General features: G+C 47.1%; 1 protein-coding gene across 1 annotated transcript; it reads right to left on the bottom strand.

Moving 5' to 3' along the window:
- Positions 1–540: 540 nt before the first annotated feature.
- LOC142208979 (ATP-dependent RNA helicase DDX19B) lies at positions 541–15,706 on the bottom strand. Its single transcript, XM_075277898.1, has 12 exons — positions 15,592–15,706; positions 9,557–9,614; positions 8,083–8,154; positions 7,281–7,416; positions 5,294–5,386; positions 5,102–5,204; positions 4,456–4,570; positions 3,607–3,784; positions 3,294–3,531; positions 3,057–3,219; positions 1,936–2,127; positions 541–1,806 (listed from the first exon to the last, which is right to left on the bottom strand). Exons 1-12 carry the CDS (start codon positions 15,646–15,648, stop codon positions 1,745–1,747), a joined length of 1,467 nt encoding a protein of 488 aa, XP_075133999.1. The 5' UTR covers positions 15,649–15,706; the 3' UTR covers positions 541–1,744.
- Between the last annotated feature and the right edge of the window lie 2,208 nt (positions 15,707–17,914).

Below are 17,914 nucleotides of genomic sequence, written 5' to 3'. Positions count from 1 at the left end.
TTTGCCAACAGGCTCTCATCCATATTGATCAGACATGACTGATCCCGCAGACCACCAAAGCAGATCATTACATTTCACACAAGGCCAGTAGTTATTCCTTCTGCCACACCCCTCATGTTGGCTGCCTAACCTTTAATAGACATGTTGAAGTGTAACATACCTGATCCGTCCCACCCACCCACTTGCAGAATGACCTTAAGTCAGACAACCAAATATACATAGGCAGTCACTTGGTCCTAGAGATCTGCTGCAAGTGTGCAGATATTCTGCCAGACTTCTCTAGCATGTTAAGATTCAGCTGCCTGTCCGAGCCCTGCTGTCAGAGCCCCCTATACATAATAGGGAGCCTTCACACAGAGTAAACGCGCATGTATTTTTGCAAAATACACGTATGTTTACTCCATGTGAAGCCTCCCTTAGGCCAATGTTGGCAGGACTGACCAACTATCCATTGTGTACAGCCATGTTAACTCTTGCCCCTTTATACAATTCCCCCCTCCCTGACACCAGGGGTGACACATAGAAGGCAACAGCCATCCGTACGGTATCAACACATTCTTTATTCAAACATAAGGAAACGGCGGAGCAGCAGGAATCCATCCCTCCCCGGCACGAGCATCGCTCCTGCAGAACATCCTACAAATTTCTCACCTAATTAAAATCGTCCATTTTCCTAAAACTTTAGGTACAGATTTGTCACTTTTTTTTTATTTAGCCTTTAAATTTTACTTGGTAAAAGAATTTTCTGCTTCTGTCCTGAAGCAAATTGTGTTATATAAACCAAAATGCTAAAAAGGAAAGTGGGGGATGGGTATCCAGCGAGATGGAGAAATGGGTATGAAAGGCGATCTGGGTAATTCATGGATCTCAACCTGCAAACAGAGGAGCAGACCCAAGAACAATGGACAGGGGTGCCCTGAACACTTCGTTTGGGGCTACACGGAGACCAGAGATTGCCGGGTCACCCCTTGTGACTCCTCCAGTAATGTTAGTGAATGGAGTGACATTGCAACCACAAAGCAGTGTTCAATCTGTCATGGCGGCCTAGGAGGAGACTCCATTCAGGAACAAAGTCGCAGGGTGACCCAGTCAACAAGGCCATGTAGCCTCATGGGAGACGCCATGTGTCGGCCATACTAGCACAGTCAGCGACAACCATGCACCTCACTGCATCCTACTATATCCCCAACAGGCCTTTGCCCATCTACCAGGGAATGCTGAGACTTCCACGAGAGTCGCTGGATAGTAAAACAAAGCAATTAAGACCAAAATGATAGAAACCCCCCCAAAAAACTAATATATAAATAGCTGGTAGCGCTACCGAGGGAGGTGCAAAATAAAACAAATGATAAAATTTGGATCAAAAACTGAAAGTCTCTCCAGGTTACCCAGCACAGGCACAGCAATAGAGGCGGCCATCACTTCACGCCAGGTCTGGACATGTAAAATCTCATTGCAAAGGCGGCCGTAGTCCCAAGTGACTTGTGTGGGGTGAACGGGTAACGGGTTACATAAAGGAACCCCAATGCTGGAAGAAAAACAAAAGTCCTGACAGCAGAGAAGGGGTTAAAGCCTGGTCCAGAAAATGAGGAAAGAAAGTTTAAGAATTCTTTATAACACTAGGCTAAAAACATCGGGTTTCACGTCCCGCACGGAAGCTCCTTCCCAGGTGGTGGCGGCGTCTGACGTGACGTCTTCAGAGTGCCCCGATCCTGGCGGAGTTGGGAGGAGACCGGAGGTTTGTTCAGTTGTTGATTTTCTCAATCTCATCGATGTCGTCTGTATCCAACTTCTCGATGGTTTTATCTAAGAAAGAAAGGACTGGTGAGTCGCTGAGGCCGTTCCAGGACAAACCTGTCACCCCACAGCACCCTATAGAACCCCAAATAGTCAACCCATGACCCCTTCACGTTTGAGGATCCAATGCCCACTTACTGAAGTGCTGCTCAATTTGTCTTAGGATGTTCATGCTGTGTTTGCTGTCCACCATGTTGATCGCCAGGCCCCTCTTGCCAAACCGCCCGGTGCGTCCGATTCTGTGCAGATACGTTTCGTTATCTGGATTTCCATCTTTGTCTACGGGAAGGTCAAAGTTGATCACCACCGAGACTTGCTCCACATCGATGCCTGGAGAAAGACAGATCGGGTCAGCACACAACACGCCACCATGACAAGCCACTATATAGCACCAACGTAAGGTGCAGCATTGTACAAAGACTGTCACACACATCAGTCCCTAGTCCAAATCTAAACGTCATGTTAACCCATTGTGTTTTGCAGTGTGCAAAGACAAATCTCATGCACATCTGGCTCTGTTGGATTTAGTAATAGGCACCTTCACATGGTAGAATCTGGCACTGAATGAGGCGGATTGCACTACAAAAATCAGCTCCAAATTGATTGATTTTCATTGGAGGTGAATGCTAGTCACCCCTGTACTACCTAAAAATAAGAATCCCGCTCAATATTCAGGCAAATTCCATCTATTCAAGTGAATGGGAGGCAAAAAATTCCACCTGGCTGATGCAGAATTTGGACAAGCAGAAAAATTCAGCTTCAAATTCCTGAAGTCGGGGCAACACGGTGGCTCAGTGGTTAGCACTGCAGCGCTGGAGTTCTGGGTTCGAATCCGCCAGGAACAACATCTGCAAGGAGTTTGTATGTTCTCCCCATGTTTGTGAGGATTTCCTCCCATTCTACAAAGACATACTGATAAGGGAAAAAAACCCTGTACATTGTGATCCCTATATGGGGCTCAATCTACATTAAAAAAAAAAAAAATCCTTTTCAACACTTACAGCCTGCATATGGTAAGAATTTATTATATTGCACCAGAATGGAGGTCTGTACCCATCAGCTACTGGGAACGCAAGGGAAATTGAATTTCTCATCACCTTTAAGGCTAATAAATGATATTGCAGATTTTCCTCCCCTGATCACTTGACTATATTCTACATTGGACCACTAGACTGCAGATGGCACACTTACTATTCAACAGTATTCACCCCTTGGTTTACTGCGAGATCCCACACCCCAGTCACCCCGGCTGTACCCACCTCTGGCGCACACGTTGGTGGTAACAAGAACCTTCTCTTTGCCTTCTCTGAATCGGTCGATCACAGCCGCCCTCTGCTCCACCATCATCTCACCGCTGAGTAACGCCACCTGGTGGCCTTCTTTAGATAACTCTCCAGCAAGCCAAGAGGCCGTTTTTCGGGTCTGTAATGAACATCATGTATTAAACATACTGGTACTATAAGTGTCCCCATCTCACACCAAGCAGCAGAACTTACATGGCAGAAGATCATGGCTTGCGCTATGGTTATAGAGCCATAGATGTTACACAGGGCCTGGAACTTCTCCTCCCGGCTGTTACAGAGCACGTAGTACTGTTTAATGGTGTCCAGAGTCTCCTCTTCTCGCTTCAGTTTAATGATGTTGGGCTCGGGGACGACTTTCTGAGCAAATCTCCAGACGGAGTCTTCAAATGTAGCGGAGAAGAGGAGCATCTGGCAGTCCTTGGGCAGCATCCTGCAGGACACAACGTCTCATCAGCTCCATGTATACGGATACAGCAGGAACGTCGCTGACCTACCCGGCACTCACCTCTGGATGCGGATGCTTTGGTCCTGGTGTCCCTGGGTGGCTATCATGACATCTGCTTCATCCAACACAAACACTTTGATCTTCTTGGGATCAATGAACCTCAGCTTAGAGCACCAGTCCAGCACGGTCCCTGGTGTCCCGATGACAATCTGCTCTGCAACCTTCTGCCCGCGCTCCACTGTACGGGTATGAAAGGCGACATCGGTTATACAAGTGCTACATATGGCAAGTGCCTGCGCCGTGCATTGAGGTTAATCCCCTTAACTTTTTTTTTGTACTACTGATGGTAAAAAAAAAAAAAAAAAAAAAAAAAGGTCATTCAGGAACTGCTGAAGCCTGTTATGACCTCTCCATAGACTTCTGAGCTTTTTCCGTCCCTCTAGAGGACTTGAACATCCATAGTCTTGATCACTGATCCCCTGCACTTCAGTACATTGCAGTCATGTGACTGCCCACCCCCCATCTTAATTTAAAGCACACCCCCAATAATAATCCACAACTTCTCATGAATGAAGACTACGAGTGAATAGAAGCTTTGTAATCAAGGGGATTGTTTCCTTCAGTGACCATTGCAACGAGTCTTATCCCTGTTTGGGACTTGAGTGGAACGAACTAGTGACAGGCGACTATATAGAAACATGTTTAGTGGGAAGATGATGTGCAAGGCGTTATGGGATCAGATACCTTCATAAAACGAGACACTCAGGTTTCCCATACGACAGATGTAGGATAAGCATGTAAAAGCAGCATCTAAGTAACATCTACTATATGGTCCGAACTCTGCCACATAGGTACTAGTGCCCCAGATAAGGATATGCACAAGTAACGCCATTTACAGGGATCACTTACATTTGTTTCCTCGTACAGCATAGGCCAATTTCAGCTCTGGGTAGAAGTTGCCCATCTGTTCAATGACTTTTCCAGTTTGCAGGGCGAGCTCATACGTGGGAGAAAGGCACAGGCACTGACGAAAGAACACAGGATGAATGACCAAGTGACCTCATGTGAGCAAGAAGGCCAAACAACTGAGTAATGGGTGTAAAGCCAGAAAGAAGGGACTGCTCTGGAGTGTAATACTCAGGATCAGTAATGTAATGTATGTACACAGTGACTGCACCAGCAGAATAGTGAGCGCAGCTCTGGAGTATAATACAGGATGTAACTCAGGATCAGTACAGGATAAGTAATGTAATGTATGTACACAGTGACTGTACCAGCAGAATAGTGAGTGCAGCTCTGGAGTATAATACAGGATGTAACTAAGGATCAGTACAGGATAAGTAATGTAATGTATGTACACAGTGACTGCACCAGCAGAATAGTGAGTGCAGCTCTGGAGTATAATACAGGATGTAACTCAGGATCAGTACAGGATAAGTAATGTAATGTATGTACACAGTGACTGTACCAGCAGAATAGTGAGTACAGCTCTGGAGTATAATACAGGATGTAACTCCGGATCAGGATCAGTAATGTAATATCTTTTCACACTCACCTGTGGATATCTATTTGCAGGGTTGACCCTAGACAGCATAGCCAGAACAAAGGCAGCAGTTTTCCCTGTGCCGGATTGTGACTGAGCTATCAGATTTTGGGGCCTGTGAGACATGGAATCAGAACATCAGTGTTCTTGGTGTGAACATCAGGTGGAGAACATTGCACACATTCCAGCAGATCAGATACTTACGGCTCTGCCAGCATCATTGGCAATGCATTTTCCTGGATTTTTGAAGGTCTGTTAAATCCCATGGCATAAACTCCTTGCAGAAGTTGGGGCTTCCTGAAAAAAAAAAAAAGAAAAAAGAAAAAAAAAAAAGAAAAACATGTCAAAAGCCAGAACAACACAGAGCAGAGACAACAGGGAGGTTTGTTCTATAAATGCCAAGACAGACCGTCAATAGTAACATAAGACATCCACTACCCTCCTCCATAGAAATAACCCAGTCCTCGTGCAACATAAAAACTTCTCCATTGGCTCATAGCAATATATGAATATCTCATTTGGAATAATTTTATTTAGTTGCTTCATTTTAGCTATAAAACTACAGGCAAAAGAAATTGGATGCATTACGTTAATCTCTGCGCTAATAAAATGATATCAAGTTTATATAGCGCGCAGGAAGCACATCTGCTCGGGAGGCCTGACGCCAGTCATTAAAGAGCAGGGAATAAGCTATTACAGGCCCAGGAGCCTCCGTGCAGGGGTGGGGGGTCTCCTTTGGAGCTAGTTGCTGTGGAGACAGAGGCGAGAGATTTGGCTCGGTAATGTAATTAGCGCTGCTCCTTCGCAGTGGCTGCACAGGAAAGACGGCGGCCAGAAACACAGGCACAATAATACCAGGGAAAGATCTTAATGTATCTGATAACACTGCGGGGGTCAATGTCTCACTGCATTGTATAAAACCTAATAATGGCTGGACTAATGCAAGCCCTGGTAACTTGAAATCGGGAGTCCCCAGGACCAAAGCAAATATTTAAAGGGGGATTTCAATGCTTATTTCCTTGTTGGTTCTATTTGGGGAAATTCATGGATTTCAGGGCTGGTTTGGCCTCTGGATCACAAGAACGGAACTGGCACAATTGTCCCCTCTCCCATGTACTAGGAGGGCTGGCAGAATAGATTGTAATTTAAAGGGATCTGCAGCACCACCCCACCCACAGGTCCTTATGGACTAGATCAGGGGTAGGGAACCTTCGGCTCTCCAGCTGCTGTGAAACTACAACTCCCAGCATGCTCCATTCACTTCCATGGGAGTTCCAAGAACAGCAGAGCAAGTATGCATGCTGGGAATTGTAGTTTTGCAACAGCTGGAGAGCCGTACGTTCTCTACCCCTGGACTAGATGATTAGTGTCTTGAATCCCTGTTATAATGCAATTCACTACTGCATTAAATATATTATAAGATTTACCTAGAGGTTACATTGACATCTCTAGCATCTGTGCTGTTCTTCATTGACGTACACCCCAGGTTCATTGTGCATGCATCGGAGGTCCTGGATTCACTGAACTGTGCCAGGAGCACGGCCAATAGTTGGAGTATTAAGCTTTTTATTTTAAAGTGGCCATGGTTTACGTTATAACAAGGCTATATGGGACACTAAACCCCAAATCATCCTGATAGATTCTCTTTAAACACTTATTTGGGAGTAACCTGTACTATGAAGCAGGCAGGCTTCATAGTACAATCCCATAGAAATGCTCCTGTGTGACTGCTGCTCCATTCAGGTGCTATGTGTCCCAGCACTGGGACTCCCACCGAACTGCATCTTATATCCTATCCAATGGGAGCCGGTCGTTTCTTTTTTCTGGGAGCAGTTTGTTCCGTCTCCCATAAAAAAGAACGGACATGCTCATTCTTCAGGCGGATTGTGCCTCGCAAATCAGCCTGAACACACTTTCAACTAGGCCCTTTAATTTGGGCTTAATCCGGATTGTAGTGCCATGACTGGATGCTGATGCACGGCATCCAGTTGTGGCTGCCCTGTATTTTGGACCAGAACATGAGGCAGCCTCCACGTTAAATTCCGATCAAAAATACTCCGTCTGAACTCAGCCTAAACCAACTGTTAGCAACTTGTGTGTCTCCAGCTGTTGCAAAGCTTCAAGTCCCAGTAACAGACAAAACCAAGTAGTTAGGATCCCTCCATTTTTTCAGCAGCATGACAGCACTTACAGCCTCAGCTCTTCGAAGGACTTGACAGAATACAGGGGTGAATTTGGGTCACGCTGCAGAACCTCCACTTGGTTTGTTGTATTGACCAGGTTATTCCGTATGAGCTTATTGAGCAGAGACTGAGCTGCTTTATCCTCTGAGGAGGAAACAATAAATAAAGTTAGTGTAGTGCAGGTGCGTGGTAGAGTATATACACAGTATACAGTGTTGTGCAGGTGGGTGGCAGAGTATATACGCAGTATACAGTGTCAGAGTGAAGTCGCCTCAAATGCCAGTAGCTCAGATGCAAGTAAGCCATGATGGCATGGAGACATTTATCTATTGTGCCATTCAGACTTCCACTGCCTATGGGTTATGCCTGACCGTGGCAAAGCTTTAGAACGAGGCCATTATGGGTTGTCCAAAATTTGGCATACATGCATACACGTCCAAAATTTGGACAACCCTTTTATAAATTTTTGGCATTAGGAGTCCACAGAAGTCAGAAGGGGACAGCGACAGTCAATACAGTAAGGCTGCCTGTGCAGTATGACAGAGCTCCGTCCGTTTAGCTCACCAAAACATCATCCCATAGAGTTTGGGAAATGCTTCACACACAGACATTTTAACAGAGAAGACTCCTGTAAATGCAGCCCAAAGCTGGGCTTGGTAGCAATAGTGTGCTGCATGGCCAGATATGTTGAGCAATGATGTCCGTACAGGTGAAGCACATATCCAAAACCGCAGCCATAATATGTGTAATCCCACCTACATCCCCACCAATGGCCGTCATGAACTACAGTGTCTGGACCTGGTAGCTCACCTTTATCATCCTCTTCAGATTTATCTTCATTGTCAGTCTTCTCAGGTGCTTCATTGTCCACAGGAACAGTGCCTAGAATAAATCAGAACGGAGAGGCCATGAGCAAGAGAATAATCCACCATTCACTCCATCCCATGGCCAAGGTGTGGCCAACGCTCTCCTTCGTAAATGGCAGCGGGGTCTCTACTTGACCATAGACAATGGGTGATAATTCAGTGAACCGTCAGCACGTTCCCTGGTACTGGAGATATCGGAGCCTTACAGATCAGCCATCACTTTGGAGACCACCGCCCTGCCAGTACTCTTCCATAGCCTTGTACTGTAAGAGGGGGCATTCCTCAAAGCCCAGTAATGTCACTAGGCAGTAAGGCCCGTCCTTCTCACAGTGGAGGGACGTCTGTGCCAAAAATAACACAGATGATATCTCTGGGACCAGGGCATGTATCGGCAAAGCTTTCTACCAGTAACCGAATCAAATATAAAAATAAAACTGCATCTGTTATTCCAACCTAAGGATATGTTCCCATGGCAGAATTTGGTGCCAAATTTGAGGTAGATTCTGCCTCAAGAGTCAGCTCCAAGTTCTCCACTTATATCAATGGAAAAAAACCACGTCATGCTCAATCTTCAGATGGATTCTGCCTGGTAACGTCCATTGAAGTGAAGGTAGAAAATTCCTGATGGCAAGTGTGGAATTCTTTCAATCGGAAAATTCAGTCAGTTATTTGCAGTGGTAAGAGGGAAACAAATTGCCCAAGACCGTTCTGTTGTCACCTTATCTCCTGTAGAAACAAAAGATCAGGCATGGTAAGAGCCAACAGGCCTGATCCCTTGCCCCAAATATCTACTGTTGAAGGGCTGGGACACTCCCTTAATGGCAAGCCACCTTTAGGCCGGGTTCACATGGGGTCTTTTGGTCTGGAGCCTGAGACGGAGGCCACCTCAGGTTCCGGTCCAAAATACGGGTAGCTGTGACTGGATGCCGATGCAGTGCACCAGCATATAGTCGTGCACTCTGCTACAGATTAGGCCCAAATGAATAGGCCTAGTCGGGAGGAGGGAGTGTCTTCAGACGGACTTGTAAGGCGAACCAGAAAAAGGAACTGACCGGCTCCCATTGATTTCAATGGAAGCCATCTTTTTGGTCAGGATTTTGAGGCGGATACGGCCTCAAAATCCTGACAAAAATACCCCATGTGAATTCAGCCTTAGACAACGGTTAGGACATGCTGGAAGCCAGAGGTATAGCTACAGGGGATGCAGAAGTTGCAGTAGCTTCAGGAGACCAGAAACCTCTACATCACAAGACATCAGTATTATATGGCAAGTGTGGTTCAATTACAGATATTGCATCGGGCCCAGGACAGTTAAGTTACAGCTCTGTCTGTAGTTTCACCCCAAGACGTAGGCCAAGGAAGCAGCGGGACATGAGATTCACAGCCAAGGATCTGAGAGTGGATGACCTCAAACTCACCGTTACTCTCGGGTTTCAGTGCATCAACTTTATCTTCTTTCAGCTGCAGTTTGGTTAGCTGAGGGGATAAAGGAAGAAAAGGTAAGGCTGAGAATCGAAGAGAAAACAGAGAACTGACTCATTTAAAGGGATTCTACCACTAGAACGCTGTTCTGTACTTTAGACGTCGGAATAGCCTTTAGAAAGGCTATTCGTCTCTTACCTTTAGACGTGGTCTCCCCCGCGCCGTTCCTTAGAAATACCGTTTTTTACCGGTATGCTAAGGAGTTCTCTGCAGCAATGAAGGAGGGCCCCAGCACTCAAACGGTGATGGGGGCGGGACCATGTGGGGACCACTGCTGCACGAGAATCCACCCCAGCGATGCCTCCTTCTTCAGCTGCATTCTCCCCTTTTCTGTTGTCTTCTTTCTTTGTCGCCTGCACAGTCGGCTCTGCCGTGAGACACTGGTAGAGCCAAGTGCGCATGCCAGCCATATTTTTGAGGCCGCAAGGCAAGACTGCGCAGGCGTCAGAGCTGACGAAGTAGGAAGACGACAGAGAAGGAGAGGATGCAGCTGAAGAAGAAGGTGTCGCTGGAGCGGGTTCTCTGGCAGCAGTGGGGACGCCCCCATCGCCGTCTGAGCGCTGGGGCCCGCCCTCATTGCTGCAGAGAACTCATTAACATACCGGTAAAAACCAGTATTTCTAAGGAACGGCACGGCGGAGATAACATCTAAAGGTAAGAGACGAATAGTATTTCTAAAGGCTATTCCAACGTCTAAAGCAGAAAAACCAGTGTTTTAGTGGTAGAATCCCTTTAAACAGAATCACGTTCATATAACAGGTCTATAAACATTCTTTGATCTTCCTCCATGTCCCACGGACTATAAGTATCCATACCAGATCTATGCGGACGGCTGGTTGTACTGACAGAGTCTCCAGGACTGCAATACATCTGACAAACCACCTCATATACAGACAGGCGTAGATGTGACCTTGTTCTACGCCCTGTTCTGGGTGGAGTAGGACAGAGAAACCTAAGCCTAATAAAGTCACCACTGTTGGCCCTAAGTAACAGCAACGTCTCCCAGTCCCATGGGGTTCTACAGTGAATCACGAGAGACGTCTACATTACAACAAACCCTCAGCTGTGAGGAGTATTACACGTCACTCAGGCTTTAATAACAGAGGAAATGATCCCATAATGTGTATATACTATCCCTGTGTAGATCTCACTCTTCTAGTCCGCCTTCACATTCCCCAGCACTGTAGGCCATTTGACTTCCTTGCCACAAACGCATGAAAACCTTCTATACAGAGGACGGTCCTCAGGGATAGGAAAGGCAGAGCGTGACTGTACTTCAGGGATGAACGCGCCATTCACTGCGGCCGCTCCATACAATATACCTGCTGTTCATGAGACGTACGTGACAGGCAGAAGCAGATCCAAGTCACAGACTGTAGGGAGCGACCAGACCGCCAAGACCCTGGACCGAACTCATAACCAGCAATATCTTCCTGCTCCGCAACAACTTCATCTTCTATCATTAATAAACCTTGTAGTACTGTATTCAGCATTTTGGTCTCCTTTCTGTGAATCCTGCAATCTTTTATTCCCCAATGATATCTGTCCCCTGATTCTTACTGTATATGGGATGGTGTGTAATCATATTGTGGGAGGGGGGGGGGGCACTTAATTATCTCTCAGGCATCATTAAACAGAAACTCGCTCCTGGTGTCATAGAAATGGGGAGATTCTGATCTTTTTATGACACCAAGGTTGTAGTTCCATCAGCGGAGATCACTGGATGAAAATAAAGTTGGATAAAGATATACTTATATACAGCTGCAGCTACAGACCCCCCCCACCCACATACAGCCTAGCATTTTCCAATGAGAAGTGGGGGTGTCCTGAATGTAAGACTTTTCTCCTCTGCTGACAGACCCCATTACAGTAAATGGAGTCGGCCAGGCCCCTCGTGTAACTGCTATTACAGCAGTATGCCTGTCCGTTGTTCTGGTCCAATGGATAGGTCAACGCTAGTATGAACCTGGTGTAAAGATGCAATATTTGGAAGAACTTGATGGAGATTAGTCTTTTCAACCATAACTGTAACCATATAGAAAAATTCGACAATTCCTGGAGGACTGGACATCTGTATATGCAAGTCCTGCACAACCTTCAGTAACGTCGCTCTGCTGTCTGTCCTCTAATATTTTGGACGCAGGATATTGGAATATATCATCAAGCCCTAATACGGTATAAGACAAGGTTCCATAAAGCGATGTACATTAGTGACACGTAGGATTGTGTGTTGTGGGTCAGAGCTGGTGAACAGCCATGTGAACAGTCTTCTATCCAGGAAAAGCAGGCTAACTGCAGCAGCCATATAGGATATTCCATCTTTACACCCAACTCCAGTGCTTTACCTCCAGGCTGTTTGTACCAGGTGACTACAGGCCACATTCATACGTGACAAGGCCTGTGTATGGTTGCAGTAGCCCCCTACCACAAATGGGATGTCACTGCTGACAGCCAGGGAAACTTAAGGCTGAGGACCCTTGTTGCAGAAATGCAACTTTTTTTGTTGCAGATTTTGTTGCAGTTTTTTGAGCCAGAGCCAGGAGCGGATTAAGCAGAAGGTAGATGTATAAGAACTTCTTATATATTTCTTATTCCTTTTGCAGACATTCTGGGGTTTGCCTAAAAAAACTGCAACAAAAAAAAAGCTGTGTTTCCGCAATGTGAGGCCTTAAAGAGGACCTTTCACCATATCTGGGCACAGGCAGTGTTATATACTGCCAGAAAGCTGACAGTGCGCTGAATTCAGCGCACTGTCGGCTTTCCCGATCCGTGCCCGGTGTAAAGCGCTATCGGTCCCGGTACCGTAGCGCTTTACAGTCAGAAGGGCGTTTCTGACCATTAGCCAGAGACGTTCCTTCTGCCTCGCGGCGCCTATCGCGCTGTGCTGTGGAGCCGGGAGGAACGCCCCCTCCCTCTCCTGATAATGCTGGTCTACGGACGAGCTGTGTGAGCAGAGGGAGGGGGCGTTCCTCCCGGCTCCACAGCACAGCGCGATTGGCGCCGCGAGGCAGAAGGACGTCTCTGGCTAATGGTCAGAAACGCCCTTCTGACCATAGAAGAGCTACGGTACCGGGCCGTAAGCTCTTCACACCGGGCACAGATCGGGAAAGCCGACAGTGCGCTGAACTCAGCGCACTGTCAGCTTTCTGGCAGTATATAGAACTGCCTGTGCCCGGATATGGTGAAAGGTCCTCTTTAACCTAAAGGGGGTTCTCCCCATCTTACTGTTTCAGTTTTACCTGCTGTCTCTTCTCATGTCTTGTGTTCCCTCCTCAGCTTGCTGAACAAGACTATGAAGTATCACAATACTTATGCAGATGAGATAATATGTACATGCTTCTAGAGAAGGACTTTGTGTTATCAGCGTGTTTACCTATAAGAAATGACAGACTATCAGCAAACTGCAACTAGCTGAACTGATTGTCCTGCTAGCACTGAGCGAGTGACATCACTTGTCCTATCACAAAGGTCCATAGTTATGGAAACGCTGTGTAAACAATGGGAGGAATAAGTTCACATAGCAGGCAAACATAGCAGAATTTCTAAAGTATATTTAGAAAAAGTCTTCAATTGACATAAGCTACCAATATAGATAGGATCCTTGAGATGGGACCACCCCTTTAATACAGAGCTGCTAGTAGACTGCCACCTGGTATATCAGCTGGAGATCAAGTGACGCCCAATGTAGAAAGATGTAACACGTGATACGCAAATGCAGTGGTCCACACCTCTTTCATGGTTGGCCTATGAACAGCTTCTTTCCATCCTTGTGATACTCATCGATTGGCTTTTATAAGCTATTCTTGACGCATTGGTACCACCACATTACCTATCCTACATGTACTGGTTGCTCCACATTACATGGGTGGAGGAGCAGAGAGGAAAGAATACACTGAGGCTGGGGCAACACAGTGGTTGAGTGTTTAGCACTGCAGTCTTGCAGTGCTGGAGTCCTGGGTTTGAATCCCACCAGGAACAACATCTGTAAGGAGTTTGTATGTTCTTCCCGTGTTTGCGTGGATTTCCTCCCAATCTACAAAGACATACTGAGAGGGAAAATGTATATTGTGATCCCTCTATGTATATCCCTATATGGGGCTCACAATTTACATAAAAAAATAAAATAAAACACACACCACTGAGGCTGGTTTGCAATTACAGTGTCCTGCTTTTACAGGGAGGCGCTTGTGAGTGATCTTATGTTGTACCTCGGGTGCTGATGCTGACCTGGTGTTGGCCCTTTCTTTCACCCCAGTGTTAGGCTTCGTTCCCACGGAGTAACACGCCGCGCATTCAGACACGTGTCAGAGTGTGAGCGCTCAAAACAGATCCCATTCACTTCAATGTCTGCCGGCTTACGGGCGCTAAACATTGAAATCAATGGGAGGCTTTTTAACCCATCGATTTCAATGTGTAGCGTGCGTGAGCCGACATCCATTGAAGTGAATGGGATCTGTAATGAGCACTCACACTCTGACACATGTATACGTGTCTGAATGCGTGGCACGTTACTCCGTGGGAACGGAGCCTCACATTCATTATAGTCTTTGCTACTCTTTACCCCTGGTCATTTGGATTCCCGCCACTTTCTACTTTTTTTGTTCCTTTCTCCCCTATGGCTTTTTTGTTTTTATTCATGTAAAACTGATTGACATTGGTTAGAAATAGATCTCGAGGTTAGGTGAAAAAAAAAATAACAGGCAAGTTAAATTCATTTTTTTTTCCACTGCCAGTTAAACTGATGCAAATCAGATGACAATGCCATTAGAACTAGAAAGCTGGAATGGATTGTCAATTTTTTTTAATTTTTTTATTTTTTTTGAGACAAGTGACAGTGACATGTCTGTCCGCTTTTAGTGGTCCTTAGATCTGTCAAGAAAATGTGAGTCGTGTGAATAAGGCCTTACTGTCAGCTATCCTAGAATGGATGAAAGCAACAGACATTAATAAGGGTAGTGTGTTTGTGTGTGATTGAGAGAAGGAGATAGATAGATAGATAGATAGATAGATAGGAGATAGATAGATAGATAGATACTTTCTGAATCGACACCTCAGCTCCTTCATGCAGATGTTAGATCACTGTGTTGTGTACCTGTGTAATGATCACATGACCATGGACTGACAATAAGTGACAGCAAGCAGAGATCTAGCAATCCAGGGGGCACTGATACAGAAAGTACATTGGAAACCTGCAGAACTTTCCATTATACAAACAGACTGGTCACTTTAAAGGTTCTGACTACCATGGACAAAGATCGGCTGCTACAGCAAGATGAAGTTCTCAGGTATCACAAGTGGAGGATTCAATTTTGGGGAGGGGGTCTCAAAGAACCTGTAAAACTCTGGAGTTATTTTTCTATCACTTGCAGGGTCTCCCACGTGCTCAGGCACCGGCCATACATCCCCCACCTGGCATCCGCTCCTAACATACGAAATCTGCAAATTGCTGTTTAACCCCTTAGATGCCACCGTTAAAAGACGTCATAGCATCTAAAAGAGGTTTTGGAAGGAGGGTGCTCCACCCTGGAAGAATCAGCACCCCGGCAAATATGGCAGTCGAGGGTCTAATACATTTATCCCTTAGCCTTTAGATAGCAGATAACTTCTCATAACTGGGCACAGTGACTCAGGGGTTTGCACTGCAGCCCTGGAGTCCTGGGTTCGAATCCTGCCTAGGACAACATCTGCAAGGAGTTTGTGTGGGGGGTTTCCTCACATTGCTTTTAAGAAAGTCTTTACTACAGTGAAGTGCCGAGTCCTGCCCTAGTCCCAGGAGCCTATGGTGAGAGCACAGGATGTGCACAGTACACAGAGCCCGGGTGATGGGAGGACCAGGGGGGCTGAGCAGGCCGGCACTGCACCCCCACATGGCTCCGGTAGACCCGGCACTGCAGCCTCCCCAGGGTGTCACAGGATAACGTAACCCCACACACCAGGCAGCACAGCGGCCCCGCCACCCCCGGCCTCTCACCGACTCAGCCGCCGCCTCCTGCTCGTCCACCGCCAGGGCCCAAGAATCAGTCGCCATCGTGCTACAGCAATCCAGCACCGGAACCTCCCGAACCAGAACAAGCAGCCGCTTCCGCCTGCACCTAACCAATCAGAACACAGCTCTGCCCCGCCCTCGTGCACTTAAATATCTCCCCCCGAGCGGAAACTCTCCCTCAGAAGTTCCGTTCCGGCCTCCAGACGTTCCGCTCTCCGCCACTCCCTGGTCTTTTGATGTTGGAGGTGTCACATGACCATAAGGCCACGTGACGGAGTGATGTAGAGCGCTCTGTTTCCATGGAGACCGCCTGTGGTCGAGGTATATAGTATATATATATATATATATCCCATAGTCTGTGTATGGAGCCAATTATCCTATAATACTGATATGGGAGTATACAGCTGTATAGTGTCCATAGGGGAGGCTTAGATACACCGGTGTATTATACTCCATCACACATAATAGCATACCTCCCAACTTTTGAAGAACCGAAAGAGGGATAAAACGTGCAAATTTAGCCCCGCCCACTTTTGTCTTGACTCCGCCCACTCGTTAATTTTTCATGTGCCTGCACACAGTATAATCCTCCTACAGTCACCCGTAAATTATATGTCCCCCCTCTATCTCTCCCCCAGCTTCATATACACCCTTCATATACACCCCATCTAACCCCCAGATTCATGTCCTCTCCATCTCTGCCTCCAGATTCATGTCCCTCTTCTATCTCTGCCCCCAGATTCATGTCCCTCCATCTCTGCCCCCAGATTCATGTCCCTCCATCTCTGCCCCCAGATTCATGTCCCTCTTCCATCTCTGCCCCTAGTTTCATATCCCTCTTCCATCTCTGCCCCAGATTCATGTCCCCACATCTCTGCCCCAGATTCATGTCCCCACATCTCTGCCCCCAGATTCATGTCCCTCCATCTCTGCCCCCAGATTCATGTCCCCCATCTCTGCCCCCAGATTCATGTCTCCCATCTCTGCTCCCAGTTTCATGTCCCCTTCATCTCTGCCCCCAGTTTCATGTCCCCTCCATCTCTGCCCCCAGATTCATGTCCCCTCCATCTCTGCCCCCAGATTCATGTCCCTCCATCTCTTCCCCCAGATTCATGTCCCTCCATCTCTTCCCCCAGATTCATGTCCCCTCCATCTCTGCCCCCAGATTCATGTCCCTCCATCTCTTCCCCCAGATTCATGTCCCCTCCATCTCTGCCCCCAGATTCATGTCCCCTCCATCTCTGCCCCCAGATTCATGTCCCCACATCTCTGCCCCCAGTGTCATGCCGTCCTCTCCTTCATCTGCCCCCAGTGTCATGCCGTCCTCTCCTTCATCTGCCCCCAGTGTCATGCCGTCCTCTCCTTCATCTGCCCCCAGTTTCACGTTCCACCTCTACATTAAACATGTGTTCAACTCAGATCTGCGTCCTCTGGACGCAGATCTGAGTTGAAATCGGGACATACCTCCCTCCTGCCGGGACCGCAGGACATGTCACCCAAATCGTGAATGTCCCGCGGAAATCGGGACGGTTGGGAGGTATGTAATAGGGTTAGATACATCGGCATATACACTATAGGACATAACAGGGTTACCCTTAGTTCACATCTGCGTTGATAATCCGTTCGGGGGAGTCCGCATTGGAACATCGAACGCACTGGCAAGCGGTGTGCAGTGAAAGCACAAGGACCCCTTAGACTATAATGGGGTCCATGTGCTCTCCACACGGTGCCCGCACGAATCATGCAGACATGAAATTAGATCACAATCTACTTCTCTGTCCGCATGTTCCATGCGGACACTGCACGGAGAGCACATGGACCCCATTATAGTCTATGGGTCCGTGTGCTTTCACTGCACACCGCTTGCCAGTGCATTCGGTATTCCGGTCAGGGGGTCCCCATGCTGACTCCCCCAAACGGATTACCAAAACAGATGTGAACCAGGCCAGGCTAGATACACGGGTTTGGCATGCAGTATGACACATAATAAGGTTATATATTCTGGTTTATCACACAGTATCGATATAGTGGCACAGCAGACGGTATCGCACATGATTTAGACATACTTGCTAATTCTCCGGGAAGTTTCTGGAGACTTCCAAGTGCTCAGTAGGATGCTCCTGTATTTGCCGGGCTAGCAGTCTTTTCTTACGTGACTTGGGCACTTTTTGCGCTGGTCACAGACCAAAAATGGGCATGGCCAGCTCACTTCATGAGAACAAGGGTCGCGGCCTTGTCCATATTGGCCATGGCCACATGAATAGGGGATGTCACTTTTCACACCAATCTTCCAAGTGGTTGGCAAGTA

The sequence above is a fragment of the Leptodactylus fuscus genome, chromosome 6 (genome assembly GCF_031893055.1).
Source record: "Leptodactylus fuscus isolate aLepFus1 chromosome 6, aLepFus1.hap2, whole genome shotgun sequence".
Taxonomy (NCBI): domain Eukaryota; kingdom Metazoa; phylum Chordata; class Amphibia; order Anura; family Leptodactylidae; genus Leptodactylus; species Leptodactylus fuscus.
The sequence above is the reverse complement of the archived record's forward strand: the minus strand, read 5'-3'. Positions and strand labels throughout refer to the sequence as shown.

Coding starts and splice junctions, on each gene's coding strand:
- LOC142208979 (XM_075277898.1), bottom strand. CDS start 15,648: ATGGCGACTGATTCTTGGGCCCTGGCGGTGGACGAGCAGGAGGCGGCG. Junction 7,417..8,082: donor ATCTGAAGAGGATGATAAAG/GTGAGCTACCAG, acceptor TTTCCTCCTCAG/AGGATAAAGCAGCTCAGTCT. Junction 2,128..3,056: donor CACCAACGTGTGCGCCAGAG/GTGGGTACAGCC, acceptor GTCTTTCTCCAG/GCATCGATGTGGAGCAAGTC.